Source organism: Acinonyx jubatus, chromosome C1 (assembly GCF_027475565.1).
Source record: "Acinonyx jubatus isolate Ajub_Pintada_27869175 chromosome C1, VMU_Ajub_asm_v1.0, whole genome shotgun sequence".
Taxonomy (NCBI): Eukaryota; Metazoa; Chordata; class Mammalia; order Carnivora; family Felidae; genus Acinonyx; species Acinonyx jubatus.
This window is the reverse complement of record NC_069381.1, coordinates 210,631,247-210,646,592: the sequence shown is the minus strand read 5'-3', so window position 1 is coordinate 210,646,592 and position 15,346 is coordinate 210,631,247. Positions and strand designations below refer to the sequence as shown.

Here is a 15,346-nt window from a genome sequence, read left to right as displayed (position 1 = left end):
CCTGAGATGGAATTTTTTTCTTTTCCCAAATCCATGGAAAAGTTATCAGGGGTTCTCTTCTAGAACACAAGGAACAGATTTTAAACAGAGAGGTTATTTTTGGTTAAATTAAACGCTGCATGTAGACCTTATTTTTAAGCTACATGTGCCATTTGTTCCCAGCTAATGGATTAAACTTTCCTAATGAAGTCTGAGTTGCTCTTACAGTATAGTGCTCAGTAATCAGGAAGGACACCCCTTTGAAACATGGGCCCTTCAGAGTCCAGCTCACTGCAGTGGATGAACCAGGTAGAAGCATAACCAATGTGGTAAGAGAAGGGCGGCAGGGGCGGGGCTGAATCCAGGGGTTTACAGTACTCTGTCTGAGATGAAGTCAAATTCCAAAAGGCTAGGGGGAGCTGAAATAGGAAAACAGCTGCAAGAGCTTCAGCTACAAAGCTGAGAAAGACAATTCAAGGTGAGAAGAATGGCTGGGAGGGGTGGTCCAGTACTGAGAGAGCAGACCTGTGCCAGGCCGCCTCCTCAAGGCATCAGGAGAAGATACCGAATTTTTGTCTCTGTGTGTACACCTGTCTGTCTGGGCCCTCCTGTGACAGAGGACAGGGACGGAGATTCGGCAGGGTAGTGATGGAGCTGTAGCAGGTTCACACAGCAAAGAGCTGTGGTGTTCTCTCCACAGTGCTTGAAGCAAGGCTCTGATTGTAAAACTTACTCCCCTACCCAATGACCTAAGTGACGAGAGCCTAGGATCCTTGCTGATGGTGTGTGTGTGGTGGGGGGGGGGGGGGCGAGGGCATAGGGTAGAAGGTGGGGTCCAGCCACAGCTACAGATTGCTAGGCATGGTCAAATATCCTGTGCAACGTTAGGAGCGGTGCAGAGCACAGTGTGATGTAATGCTTTAGTCCTCTCTGGGATGGGTGCTGTGGGTGCAGCAGGAGAAGCAGCAGATCAGGTCCCCTACCAGATGGCCTACTGTGGCCTCCGTGAGGATGCAGAGGTTATACCGCCACTACGGGGCACTGATAAGACAGGTCTCACACTGGGGCTTGCAGAGCAAGGCCTGGGCATATTCTTCCCTAAAGGGAATGAACGTCCCGAATGATACTGTTCACGGGAAGGGGCAAGTCCTCAGAGGGGAAATGCAGAATGAAAGAAGGAAGCCCAAGGCCTCTTTCTAGAACCACTTAGGTCAAGACTTTCAAAGGGCAGCTGTTGAGGTGTGAGTGCCTGGATGATGCTCACAGTGTGGGGACAGGTCGGGACCCAGGTGGACAAGCCACTTCCTGATGCTTTGTGTTACTCTCTGCCGGTCTTCCTTTAGCTGTCTTCTGACCTTCAGGAAAGTCCTGTTGAAAAGTTATAGTCCAGTTTCAGTTGTGCTTGAGGTACTAAGCAAAGAATTATGGGGACCATACTAGGACCAAAGTGGTAATGAGTTCTGTCAGCTCTTCAAGTCGGTGAGCAGAGGGAAGAGTGATTAGGAATAAGGAAATGGATGTCCAAGGGATGAATATCCATGTGGTCCAGCTGTCTCCCCATCTGAGAATCCTTCCCTTACTGCTAACCTTGGGAACTCTGAGTTTCTTTTATGAGAGAAGGCAGTTTCCTTTTTGCTGGTCCCTTGGTAGTAAAGGCTTTCAAGCAATTCTTGGCTCTCCGGTGGGTCGCCTGTAGGTCGGTATGGCCACATTTCAGAGTTAGGGAGCTCCTCGATGGCATGAGGAAAGTAGTTAGGGTAGAAACCCTTAGCTGCTACGTAAGGGAGCATTATGTATTCTGTGTGGAAGGTAAGTAAACTCAGCCTTGAGGAGGCAGGTAACTAACTCACTATTCCATCAAGCATTAATAGGAAGCATAACATCAGGTATATTCTGATTTATGCCATTCATCTGAGAAGGTGCTGAAAATTTTCGAATGTATTGTGTTTTTAAGTTAAAAGTGTTTCTGTATTTATTTCTCATTTAATTGCACTGTAATCCAAGAAATAATGTGTATGATACCAATGACTCTTAAAAACATGTGTAACACAAAGTCATTTTTCACGTTTTCTGTGTGCTTGATAGCAATGTGTAATCTTCACTTGTGGGTCCAGTATTCTAGATATGGTTATTAGAGCTAGCCTGTTAACTGTGCTATTCAAATTTTCTATAGTTTGAATGAATTTCTGGTCTGTTTGAACTATTATTTCCTGGGGAAGGTCTATTAAATTAACTCACTATGAAGCTGAATTTATCAATTTCTTCTTGTATTTTGGTCAACTGTTATTTTATATATTTTGAAGCTATATTATTTAGCAATATATATTGAGACATATTTTCCCAATGAAGTGATCCTTCTAATCATCACTTAGTGACTCTCTTTCCATTTAGTAATGTCTTCTATCTGAAAATCTATTTACCAAATATTAATAAAAAATACCCTACCTCTTTTTAATAATTTATTTTTTATTATTTTTTAATGTTTATTTTTGAGAAAGAGAGAGAGAGAGAGGGAGAGAGAGAGAGAGAGAGAGAGAGACAGCCAGCATGAGCGGGGGAGGGGCAGAGAGACAGGGAGACACAGAATCCGAAACAGGCTCCAGGCTCCGAGCTGCCAGCACAGAGCCCGACGCGGGGCTCGAACTCACTAGTTGTGAGATCGTGACCTGAGCTGAACTCGGACACGTAACTGACTGAGCCACCCAGGCGCCCTGTAACCTCTCTTTTGCTTAGTATGTTACTCGTATCACTTTTCCCACCTTTTTACATGTAATCTTTGTGACTTCATGTTGACGTATCCACTCTAAAAGTCTTTGCTTTTTAACTATGGAGTAAAATTTGATGTGCTTCTTAATTTGGCACCTTCATATGTGCTTTTTATTTGTCCTGCTTCCATTTTTTTCCTCTTGTCGTGTCTTCTTTTAGATTGAAGTGTTTTTGTTTTTCTCCTTCCATTGGCCTCACTCTACTGGCTGGGAAGTTATTTACTGTATTTTTACTACTATTTAAAAGACATTTGAAATGTTTATGAATATGAACACTATAAATACAGTATATATGATATATAAAATATAAAATAATGGAGAAGCTGAATATTAAAAATCATATGTTTAGATGTTTCAAACATATGTAATTCTGTTCCAAAGTTAATCCTAACACACCAAATTTTTTTCAAATATTAATGGGTTTTGGAAAAAGACCGTTGGCTTGACAATTAATAGCACTCTAATACTAGAAAAATGAAAATAAGCTCTAAGAGCCATGTTTGGGATTTTGTGTCTATTTTTTTAAGATTTTCACTTTGGCATGGCCTAAAGTAAAAATAGGAACTTCTCTTATTCAAGCAAATGAATTCTGCTTTTCACTATGACATGCATGAAAGGCACAGCAGAGTCTGGCTACTCATTTTGTGTATTTCTTAGAGGAGTAGAGGGGGCTTCTATTGTTACAACTACAGCAGACAATTCTCACATTTGGTTCAGTACTTGTACCCACAGTATATGTTCATATGCTATGTCATCTTACACCTTCCCTTTATCTAAAACATTTGTGAAGATAATCTTTATAGGCTCTCCTTTTCTAATACAAGCACTTAAAGTTATAAAAATTTTCCTCTAAAAAAGCTAAAACTGCTTTAGCTGCATCTTTGCATGTTTCTTCACTTTTATGTAAATTTACATTTACTAGAACTTTCTCTTTGACAAATCTTTAAAGCTTTGGTCAAGGGTTATTTCCTCCAGGAAGCATATGCGCTTTTTTTTCAATGTTTTATTATTAAGAGAGAGCGCAAGCGGGGGAAGGACAGAGAGAGAGAGAGAGAGAGAGAGAGAGAGACAGAAGATCCAAAGCAGGCTAACAGCAGCAAGCCCGAAGCGGGGCTTGAACTCATGAACTGCAAGATTATGACCTGAGTGGAAGTCGGACACTGAACAGACTGAGCCACCCAGGTGCCCCCAGAATATTCTTATGATTCTTTCTGCCTGGCTTCTAGAAACACTGTCTACCTGGTACCATGCTAAACTAAGCACCTGGCTTGGAATTTTATGGACAATGCAGACAGTGTTGATTCAGGCCCTGAGCAAACTGTCTGGGTCACAGGCATCAGAAGATACCATTAGGTTAGCTACTTTAGCACACATATTCTTCTTTGGTTATCTGCTCTTGGCCAGCTTAGCCATTAATTTTTAAAAGATGCATTGTTTAAAGAGTTTTAATGAAGAAGGGTTTTTCAGGCTATCCATTCTACAATCTGACTAAAAATGTAAGTGATATGCAAATATTGTATATATACCTGCGTGTGCATTTTTCTGAAAAGAGAGCCTGTTGCTATCATGAGAGTCTCAAAGGCACCTGTGACCCTAAAGAGATTAAAATCACTGCCATATGTTCTGTTTCAGCCTTACGCAAACTAAAATAGCAGATTTTATCTGATGTTTCACAGATCTCAAAGCAAGAGGAAATTCTGCAGATAAATTCTGCATTTCGTTTTCAAAATGTCACCTGATTTCTATGTTCTGGTATTACCTCAGTGTTATCTCCATATACCAATGGAAACTCTGAGTGTTCCCAAGAGAGTGGCATTAAAAACAAACTTATTTCCAATGTCTCAATATACCATTAAGACTTAGCTGACACCAACTTTCTGTTTCACCAAATTGATGGATGAACATATTGCCACTGCAGATGTACTTGGTTGTTAAAAAGCCTTTTCTTTTTATTTATTTTAAATTTTATGTTTATTTATTATTGAGAGATAGGAAGAGACAGAGTGTGAGCAGCGGAGGGGCAGAGAGAGGGAGACACAGATTCTGAAGCAGGCTCCAGGTTCTGAGCTGTCAGCACAGAGCCCGAAGCAGGGCTCGAACTCACAGACTGCGAGATCATGACCTAAGTCAAAGTCGGGTGCTTAACTGACTGAGCCATACAGGCACCCCAAAGAGCCTTTTCTTAACTAGCAAGCCTGTTTGCCAATAGAATTAAAGAAAAACAAATTCTGGCTTTTGTATCACACACTTTTTTTCTGTTTGTTTGCTTGTTTACTATCATGTTAAGGTTCATTCAGGAAGTTAATTTTATCAGGAAGTTAGTACTCGTTGAATTTGGAAGTGGCCAGGATACAGACTGGAGACAGAGAGAAATGACAAAATAACACCACGAAACAAGTTGCTGTGAAGCCTGTAGGCATGAAATGAGAGAGCAGAGTGGGCCACGCAGGAGACTCACACAAGAGGAGATGAGGAAGTGAGCCTCACATATGCCAATCCACAGAGCTGGGGGAACAAATATCACGAACACAAGATGTAATTCAGTGATCTCACAGCACCACTGAGACGTGATGAGAAGGACCGAAAGACTTGATTGTGATGGGAGAAAGATACACCTAATTCCAAAGAAACAGACTTGTTTTAAGAGAGCATGTGGAGTTGGCTTATATGTCAGCATATAAGCCCATGGGCAACCCACAAACCTAAGGGCAGATGCGTACTGAAAATAAAAAGGGCAAGGTAACAAATAGAAAAAGCACACGGAAAGTATAAGACAGGTTGCCTGGTTAGATTGATGAGATGGAATGTAGGAAATCATGCATGATACTCTGGATATAGAGATATCAAGGAATGCCCTGCTCTTAGGAAACAAGCAAAAAGGGGAATTAAATCCAGAGACGCTGATGTTTATGGCTGCATGAAAGACATGAAGAAAATGTGCTAACAGGATAGGAACAATTCATTTCGCCAGGAAGAAAGAAAAGAAAGGAAAGTTCTATCTTGCTGTTGGAGTCCAACACAGAAGTAGGCAGGAAGGCCAGGCATTCTACGTAGAGGGCAAATGGCAGGCTCAGAGGCTGTGGTTATGCAGAGCCTGGAGTGGCCAGCTATTACTAGGGGTGGGTGTGTGCCTGCATGTATGTGCACGCATGCGTGTGGGCGTGGTGCGCACATGCATGTTGGGAGGTGGGGAAGGTGGGAGAGGAAGTGCTGGTGGCTGATCCTAAAGAACTTGGATAACAAAGCTCTGCTAAAAATAGTGAGGAGATTTTCAGACAGAAAAGCAATCTGATCTGGTTCTGTGTGTACGTAATGGAAAAGATACCTGGGTGGAAGGTGGAAGATAGACAGGCAGGCGGGAAGGAAATTATTGAAAAGGCTGTGACAACAGTGCTGACAAGAAGGGGAATCAAGTGTGATTCCGGGATTCCTTCAAAAAAAAAAAAAACTTTGGTTGACCAGGCGGCAGGTGATGTCTTTATAAAAGGAGGGGACAGAGAAGAAGCAGGTTCAGAGGAGAAGCAAGGTCTTAGCAGCCTCGTCCTGGTGCCTGTCATGCTCACCCTCCCAGCAAACCCCCAGATTTGGGCCACTGCAACTTCTCCCTCACCTAGGGGGCTGAGAATCACTGAAGAAAATCACCTGGACCAGGTAGCATTCCAACTCAGCATTCCTGAAGAGTGCTCCCTAAAGCTCTGTGCAACGGGATCCTGGTCAGCTCCCTCCCACACCCTTTTCTCTGTCCACCCCCCCCCCCCCCCCCCCGCCACCCAAACCCCTTCCCTGCACCCCGCCCCCGGCCCTCAGTAGGTGTTCCACTTCCTCTCCCTGTTAAAAGGGATCTTATCAGGTGTAAAGGAGCAAGTGCCTGAGTCCTCTTGGTCTCAAAGGAAGGGGTGTTCACTATCCATGTCTTGGCCTCACTCTGCACTTACACTCTGAATCACTCCCGCCTTCTTCTTCAAGGCCTTGAAAAATAATCAACTCATCTCTTTCCTATGTTTTCCATTTTTCCTTCTCCAAAGTCTCTTATCTCCCAATACGGAGACATCTTAAAAATCAATTCCATCTTAAAAGCAATGAAAAAGCCTCCTCTGATCGTGTCCTCCCTGTCTCTCGTACCTTTCACAGCCAAGCTTCCCCAAGAAAGCAATCACCATTCCTGTTTTCCACCCTGTCCTCCACCACCCACAGCCTGGCTTCCCCTCCTGGAAGCCACTGACAGTAGAGTAGTTTCACCAAGGTCATCAGCAGTATCCTACTTGCCAAGCCCAAAGACGTTTACAGTTCTCTTCTATGTGGCTTTCCTGCATCCTTTGTGACTCTCTGCCATTTAGCCCGCTCTGCCTGTCTCCTCTCCCTTCCCTGTTTGCCTCCAATCCCCACAGCCTCATCCGGGAGGTTTTTCTGTTGGGCCTCTCTCCCAGGGCTCAGGCTGGTCTTCCTCTCAGTCTGACTTCTCCTGGGTCACCTATCCCAGGCCCACACACTGAAGGCTCCCAGATCCCATCTCCAGCCTTAACCCTGTTCCTTATCCCCTGGGTATTTCTACCCGGATGTTTCCCAGGGACTGCAAACTCAGCCTGTGCTGATCAGAACTCACGGTCTTTCCCCCCAAAACCAGCTCCCCTCAATATTTCCTACTGAAGGGCATTACAGTCCACCCAGTGCCGACGCCCAAGCCAGAAGCTTAGATAACATTCTAGATTCTTCTCTTACCTCCACTATCAAAAGTTTATTAACTCATCCATTCATTCACTCAACAAACATCTGCATGTGTGCCGACTATGTGGCACCCAGTGCTCTGGGCACTGAGGGGTCAGCAGTGAACAAAACGACGTCCTTGCTCTCATAAAGATTTCCATCCAGTGGGGCAGACCCACACAAACGTCTTAAAGACAATCAGAAGGCGGTGGTGTAGATGAGACTGGTGACAAGGGTGGTCAGGAAGGGCCTCCCTGAGATGACATCTGAGCAGAACCTAAGAGCCGGGAAGGAACTGGAGAAGAGGGATTTGGACAGAGGGAAACTAAGTGCAGAAGTGCTGAGGCAGGAACAGCCGGGCACATCTGAGGGACAACAAAGAGGCCACGTGGCTGGAGGGGAGCAAGTAAGAGAGGCACTGTGGGGAGCAATGTCAGAGGATTAGAGTTAGTGGTCAGTCAGAGTAAAGCCCTGGGTTTGCATCCTTAGTGCGATGGGAGCCTCGGAGGGAGTGAAGCAGGGAGTGACCTTGATGGGATGGACGTTTTGTAAGGACTGCCTTGACTTCAATACATGGGAAGAAAAGGGCAGACTTGGGAGACCAGTTAAGATGCTCCTGCAGTTGCCCAGACCCCGAGCCCTGCCCTGATCTCCCTTCCTGGCTAATGCCTCCCTCCAGTTCTGGCTGCACAGCCTTTGCCGTGGTTGGGCACTCTCCACCTCTTACCTAGACCATTTCAATGCCATTGCTCTAATCCAGCCTCCTCACTGCTGCCAGAGTGATCTCTCCAACCTGCAAGTTGGATCCTGACTCTCTCCCGCTTAAGACTCTTTGCTCACCATTGCCCTCAGGACAAAACTCCTTCCCAGAGCCTGCAAGCCCCTTTCCCTGACTACCTCACAGACTCCTCCCATCCCACCATGTTCCGGCCACACTGACTTTTGGGTTCCTTTCAAGACCAAAGTCTTTGTGCCTCAGAGCCTCCACATATTCCATTCCCTTAGCCTGAAATGTTCTTTCTCCCCATTCTTCATCTGGGCTTACCCCCGTTTATTCTCAAGCGTCGGTTAAAATGTTTCTGTCTGTCCCCCACCCCGCTCCCACATCCAAACTATGGTCATTCCCACATTTACTTATTCCATTGTACTTGATATTAACCTAGAGACGACAGGAAGCTGGGTCAAGTGTTTTCCGCTATTGTATACCTAGCTGGGTCCTTGATCTTATTTCTTGAATGACAGATGCTATTGTTCTCCAAGTTAAAATGCTGTCTTCTCCACAAAATTTAAACTTTCCAGCAGGGCCTGCAAAGGAATTCATGGTCTCCTCCCTGCTTTATCCACAACTATCACCTCACCCGAACCTCACGCTCCCAGTATTTCAAGCGCTGTGTAGTTCCCTCTAGAACACCATGCTTTTGTCACCTGGGGCTTTGCATACACTCTTCCCTCTGCCTGGAAGGCCATTCCCCTCAAGCGCCTGCAAACACCCGCAAAGATTCACTGAGCGCCTACGCTGAGCCTGGCGTCTGTGGCAGTGAATGGTGGGCAGACAGACAGAACCAAGATTAGTAAATCAATAGTGGGTGATGAGTGGTGGGGAAAGAGATCAAGTAGGAAAGGAGAGGGAGTGGGGGCAGGGTGAATAAGGCAAGGGAGGGCCTTACTGAGAAAGCGACCAGTCAAATCTCGAGTCAGCCACATAGCTCTCCTGGGAAACAGGGCTGTACGCGAAGGGGCCGCAAGTGCAAAGACAAGGAGCATGGGGTGGAGGAGAATGGCCTGGAAGCTATGCAGACTCTCGGAAGGAGAGACTGAGAAAGGAAGGCTAAAGAAAGTACCTGGACAAAAGTAGTCCAAACATTAGAACCAAGAGCAAGCAGGGCTTTCTGAATCCAAAGAAAAGAGGGTTTCAAGAAGGAAGAACAAAGAGGTGCACAGATTTGGGGGGACCTGAGGTCAGGGACAACCTATTGCGCTGAACTTCCTGAAGCCATGTTGCAAAGGGAAGGAAGTGAGAAAGTAGCAGCAGCCAGTTCCGAAGATTCTTTCAAGATGTCCTGATGGACACACGCAGGTGAAAGTTCCTGAGGTGGAGCAGAGCTGAGGAAAGGTTTTGTAGGATGAAGGAGACTGAAGTTTGTATAGAGAGAGGAGGAAGCCAGACCAAAGAGAAATGTAAAGGGCTGGGGTGAGTGAGTGGTGGGGTAAGATATGCCCAGAAGGGAGAGCAGAGCCTGGGAGCACGGGGCGGGGCGGGGGGTCCAGCCTGGTTGCTGGGATTCACCCAGACGTTCACTCACAAGCTCCAGGACTTCCATGCTCTCTTTTCCTTCCCAGAGGCAGAGCCAGAGACGTCCTGTCAGCAGTTTGCCGTCTAAAATGACTACCACCCATTGTATTGGTCAGATTCTCTGGTCTAAGTCTGGAATACAGTGGTACAGTGTCTCCAGCTCCTTCTTCCTCACTGCCTCCGAAGGCACTCGTTGTAACAAGAAACTCTTAGCAGGTGACAAATAGAACCACACGGGAAGTTACTGAGTTTAGGAATCCTATGAAATTCTCACAGGCTTTGCTTCTAGTCTCTTCTTCCCATTCCCTGAGACACCGCTCCCTACTCCTTCCTCCTCAGAAAAGGGAAAGCCATGCAACCAGGAAGGCAACAGAGGCAAACCAGGCCAGAAGACTGGCGCCCCCTACAGCAAAGTAAGTAACCTGCATTCCTGAGACCTCTCAGGCTGGATGACTTCTGTTTATCTGAGCATTTTCTCACACCTGGACAGTAGGTCGGATCCTGCTTTCTTTGAGTCAGATGGCTGCGCTCTGTGGGGACAGGAAACATGAGCAGTTGGTTGAATAGAGGGGTGTGCTCCTTGGGCGGGGATTTCATGGCTCAGCGAAGAAAGCAGAAAGGGGAGAGACAGGTGAGAGGGATGTGACTATGGGTATCCAGCCCAGGCATTCCCTCCAGACTTCCGCTAAGTTGTGGTTAAGGTGTAAACTCCTCAGGAAGCCTCAAGGAGGAATGGGTTGTTTGTTTGTTTGTTTGTTCTTATTCATTCATCCATTCACTCATTCCCCCCCCCCGCCCCCCGCCCCAGTGGTTTCTGGTATATTGAGAGTTGTGCAACTACCACCCATCTAATTTCAGAACATTTTCATCACCCCAAAAAGAACCCTCACACCCATTAGCAGTCATTCCCCATTCCCCCCCTTGCCCCAGCCCAAATCCTTCATGTCTAAGGCCTTCCTAGCACGATCCTGCCACGTCTAAAGGCAGAGCGCTCATTAGAGAATAAAACATTGGAAAAAGCAGCTGTGAGAGAGGCAGTGAACATCAATTTCCTGCAGGATCTGGTGGGAGCCTGAATGAGCTAAGCTGAGTAAAGGTCCTGCCTAACAATTTCCTCTTGAGACTAAAGCAAAGCGAGGCTTGTCTCACTGAAGAGAACAGGTGCCTGTTCCTCTGGACTTGGGTCAGCCCAGGAAGAAGCAACTGGCTGGGAGAGTCACCGTGCCCTGATGGCCATGGAGAAGTCTGGATAGAGGCTGCCATGTACCTCAGACCTCATCAAGGCAGAAGTGACTCCATGACATGGGAAACAGGCTCATGCTTTAAAAGCTACAGCACATGGAAGAATATATATATATATATTATATATTATTATATATTTATTTATATATAATGTATAAATATATACGTATATTTATATATATATATATATTTGTACCCCATGTCCTCTGAAAAGGTTGCTTAGCTGAGAAGTTGCGAAGCAGATATACAAGACAGCTGCTATCTAGTGCCTCGGGCATGGTCACATGACAGACAAGACTTGTTCTCTGGACTCCAATAGGTACGGATGGGACCCAAGGAAAGAAAACTGTTGGAAGACAGCAATATTTCAGCTCATTACAGGGAAGGGTTTCCTAACAGTCATGCAATCTGAAGGCCAAATGGGCTGCCGGCAAGGTAGAGCGTTAAAAGGCAATCTGGATATTCAATAAGTGGATGCTGTGGAGGTAATCTGAAAAACAGAGGGTGATGTGACAACTATGGCATTCCCGCACTTGAGTGGTGAGGTCAACTGTGAGGTGTGTTGCAAATGATCTGTTCCAGTAATAAAACGAGGGAGGGTGTGATTTGCTGTCTTTAGATTCTGGGTTATCACTATACTGCCACTCTCATTCACTTGCGTTATTCAGTATTTTCTCGAGCAAAAGTGAATTGCTCTGCATTAAAGTTAGGGCGCTGGGTGACGCCCGGGGAATGTTCCACTCAAATGTATTTGTAGGCTCCCGGAGGTGGGGAATTCGCAGGCTAGATGACGGGAGAATCCCTTCCAGGGCGGAGATTTCTTGAGGGTAGGGGGCACCCCTCATCAGCCTGCCAGCATAACCCTCACATACCGGACAGCAGGTGTCACTGCCTTTCCGCAGAATTTATCTGCAGACTGTGGGGTCTAAGTCTCGCACCTATAGGAGACACTGGTAACAAGTCCTGAGGGGACATCGGAATTCTACAGAATGGGACAGTGAGGACTAAATTGAGTTGCATCTGTCGGCAGGTTTTATTTGCACAGAACAGTCATTCAGATGATTTCAATAGGACCAAAGGAAAGTCTGGCCTCGATACTTTCTTTAAATAAAAATGGTTATAGATGATGTAAATATGGCCAGAAAACATTATTTGCTTCTTGAAACATTAAACATTTTTTCCTCTAAGCAAAAGTTGACATGAACTAGTAACTAACGGAACCTGAACTTAGCCAACCTCACCCCAATCCAAACTGGAATTGACTTTCAGTTTTCATCTCCCTGGATAAATAGCTTTGGCAGAAACCATTGTCACAAAGGCCAACTGTAGAAGTGCCACCATAAAAACGCTTGACTGACCAACCCTCGCCTTTTCAGATTCTTCTCTGACTCCTTTTCCATGTCCTTTTTCTGCTGCTCTGCCAAATGACCACATGTTAATTACTCCTCTGGAATGCGAGAATAACTAAGCAGATACAAGGTATCTGATCACCTGGTGCAGTGTGCTACTGGGCAGCCTGTGATTTCTGGCACCTCATAATTTTTTTTTATTACAAAATTTTTTTCATTATAAAACTATTATTACCACATTATAAAAGCTTGGAAACCAGAGAAAAGACCAAAAAACACTCATGATCCCATTATCCGAAAAAAATTGCTGTTTGCACTTTGGTGTGTTGTCTACTTTTCTTCAGGGCTCTCTGTGTATGTGGTTATAGGGCTTATTTGTACCCTGCCTCCTCTGGAGAAGGATGTGCAGCAGCTTAGGTAAATGGGCATCACCAGACAGACAACTCCACGTAGACACAACCTCTCCCTAACCAGCTCGTCCTCCTGACGTCCTGGTTTCTAACTTGTAAATTCCAGTTCCCCATCATCCAGGTTGCAACTTCTGTTCCCTCTCGGACTCCTCTCTCTCAACCCCCGTGTCCGTTTGCATTGATTCTTCTGTCATTTGCCCTTTCTCACATCTGCCCTCCCCACCCTCCTTCACACTGCCACCACCCAGTCCAATTTATCACCCATTTCCCTAAGTGATTACAATGCTTCTCTGCCTCTACTTCCTCTCCTCTTCCTTCGTCTTGTACGGTTGAATTATTTTCCTTATTTTGACTGCTCTCCTTGAACAAGAGATTGAAAACAACTGGTTTTCGGTGGTCTGACAAAGAACATTCTCTGGTTGGAAATTTATAAACACGTACAATTTGTCCCCAGTCTACTCTTCCTGCCCTGTCGTCTACCAATTCCCTACGTGAAACCTGTGCTGCTAATCAGCTGCCCTAGACAGGAGATGTAGTAGGTGGTAGGTAGAGTGAGCAGGGCAGGACACGTGCTTGCTCCCTGGTATCCCTGTGAGGAGAATACCATCCAGGCCAGCCAAGACGCACTAACGGGCATCGGACCTATCCTTGTGCCATTAACGACCATAAAGGGGACACAATAAAGGAAACAACTGTTTCCAAGCATGAGGCTACAAACAGAGCAGGGCTGCGAACCTGGAGAGAAGAGAAATACAGAGGTGAGGTCTATTGTCACCTGGCTTCCTGCTTCCTGGGGGCACTTTTCACACTGGAGTTCAGGGGAGTGGACTCACGGAGAGCGATACGTTCAAGCCTTTGCACTTAGCAAATATTGCTCAGAAGATTGGAAACCAACCCAGTATGTGTTTTTTTTAAGTAGGCTGCTTACATTCTGGATTTTAAAAGTATATCATTGCTCTAAAACTTCTATGGGGACTTTTCTCTTTTTAATGTTGTATCTTTCTTTCCATTTTTTTTTCGTTGAAAATACTGAGCAAGCTTGCCTAGAGTTTCAAGGAGGACTCCCACTAAAAGACGATAAAAGCATTTTTAGGTAATGATGTTTTCTGTCTCTCAGCCTTCTTTCTACTAATCTTCACAGCCTACACTAGTAAAGAAGAGATCACACACTGAACCTACGGAGTTTTGCGTTAATGAACTACACGAACACCTCTGCAACGTTTTAAAAGACTAGGCTGCTGGGCCATCAACACTTTGCAGCAGACTGAAACCACAAGGGTGGATACCCATCATCGGCAAGCCGTCAAAGCCCGTGATAGTGCCAAAGCCGTATCCAAGAATGACTAAAGCCAAAGCAGTCACCTAGACACCATCCTAGAGAGGGCCCAGGAGTAACTCAAGACTATAACTAGCACGTGGTGGGGGAGGGGACATTGGAGCGGGCGTGATAGGGTTTGCTCTTCTCATACCCTACACATCTTCCCTTCCGCCCTACTGTAGTTGTCCAAGACCACTGGCCTCAAATCCCACTCTTCCTGCTCAGCTCCGGCCCAAAAGAATGCTCAAGGAGCCCCTACCAGCTGCCTTTCACAATCTGCCGGGACGATGACCTGCCGGGTCTCAAGGGCATTGTCAGGGACGGCGCTCCTGCTACCTGCTGCCGATTCGCCTTTGGAGGATACTCCCACATCATCCCAACCTGTTGGCAAATTCAGGTAAAGAACCCAATGCGTCTCCTAAGCAGAGCTTAAGGGCTTTCTTCTTTAACACGCTACACCCAAACTGGAACCTCCTGAGGGGCCAAGGCCTGGAAGTCATTCTTCTGTCCTCACTGCTGCCTCCACTGAGGCCCAGAAGGATCCCAGCGAGAGGACCCTTCTCATGCTCGCCCTCATCAAAGTCACCACAGGAACACAATCTTTAGGTCTCGTGCTGTGTAGGCTCAGGGGCAAGTTCAGGAACAAAGCAAACCCAACCCTGCACATTACACAGCCTGGGAAGTACGAGGCGGCCAGACTGACCACAAAGGCATGCAGACTGCCCGCTACCCGGAAAGGTCTAGAAATTTCCATCCTACCGTCAGCAAGCGGCTTGCAGGAGAGGGCATCATCGAGGTCGCGGGCAGTAGATGGGTCAATGGTGAAGATACAGTCTTTCCTGGGAAAGATTGAAGATATAATTAGCGATGCGGCAAATACCAGAGTCTCTGCCCCACCGTACTCGAGTTTTAAAGAACAGTTACTTTGCGAACGTGCAAATGGTAGGCAAAGGGACGAGTAACTTCTGTCGTGGCTCTCTGAGAAGGGGATCTTTAGTCTACAGTGAGACAGGGGAGAGACAAATGGGGGAAGCCACCAAGACCCCATCCTGTCTCTAAGGGTCTTCTTCCTCTCTGTCAACTGGCACCTACTGTTCCTTGGTCCTGAGCAAGAAAGGTGTGAGCAGGGAGACTGAGGTGGCTTCCACGGACGAGGCTTCCCAGAAGAGTTTTCTGACACGAGGAGCAAGGCCCTTCGGTAAATTCCTCTCCGGTGGTAGTTCTTACTTTGGCCGCCCTCTTCCTCAGTGGCTAGTGGGAACCTGTCCTTGGGAGGATGACTCACT

At 46.2% G+C, this 15,346-nt stretch overlaps 1 protein-coding gene across 7 annotated transcripts in view; it reads right to left on the bottom strand.

Annotated features, from left to right (window-relative positions):
* DIS3L2 (DIS3 like 3'-5' exoribonuclease 2) overlaps window positions 1-15,346 on the bottom strand; it is a 348,816-nt gene that overhangs the window by 125,296 nt on the left and 208,174 nt on the right. For all 7 annotated transcript variants that reach the window (XM_027047786.2, XM_053215958.1, XM_027047801.2 and 4 more), the window contains one exon: window positions 14,820-14,899. In XM_027047786.2, the coding sequence (XP_026903587.1) occupies window positions 14,820-14,899 (80 nt within the window). The remainder of the gene's footprint in view (window positions 1-14,819; window positions 14,900-15,346) is intronic.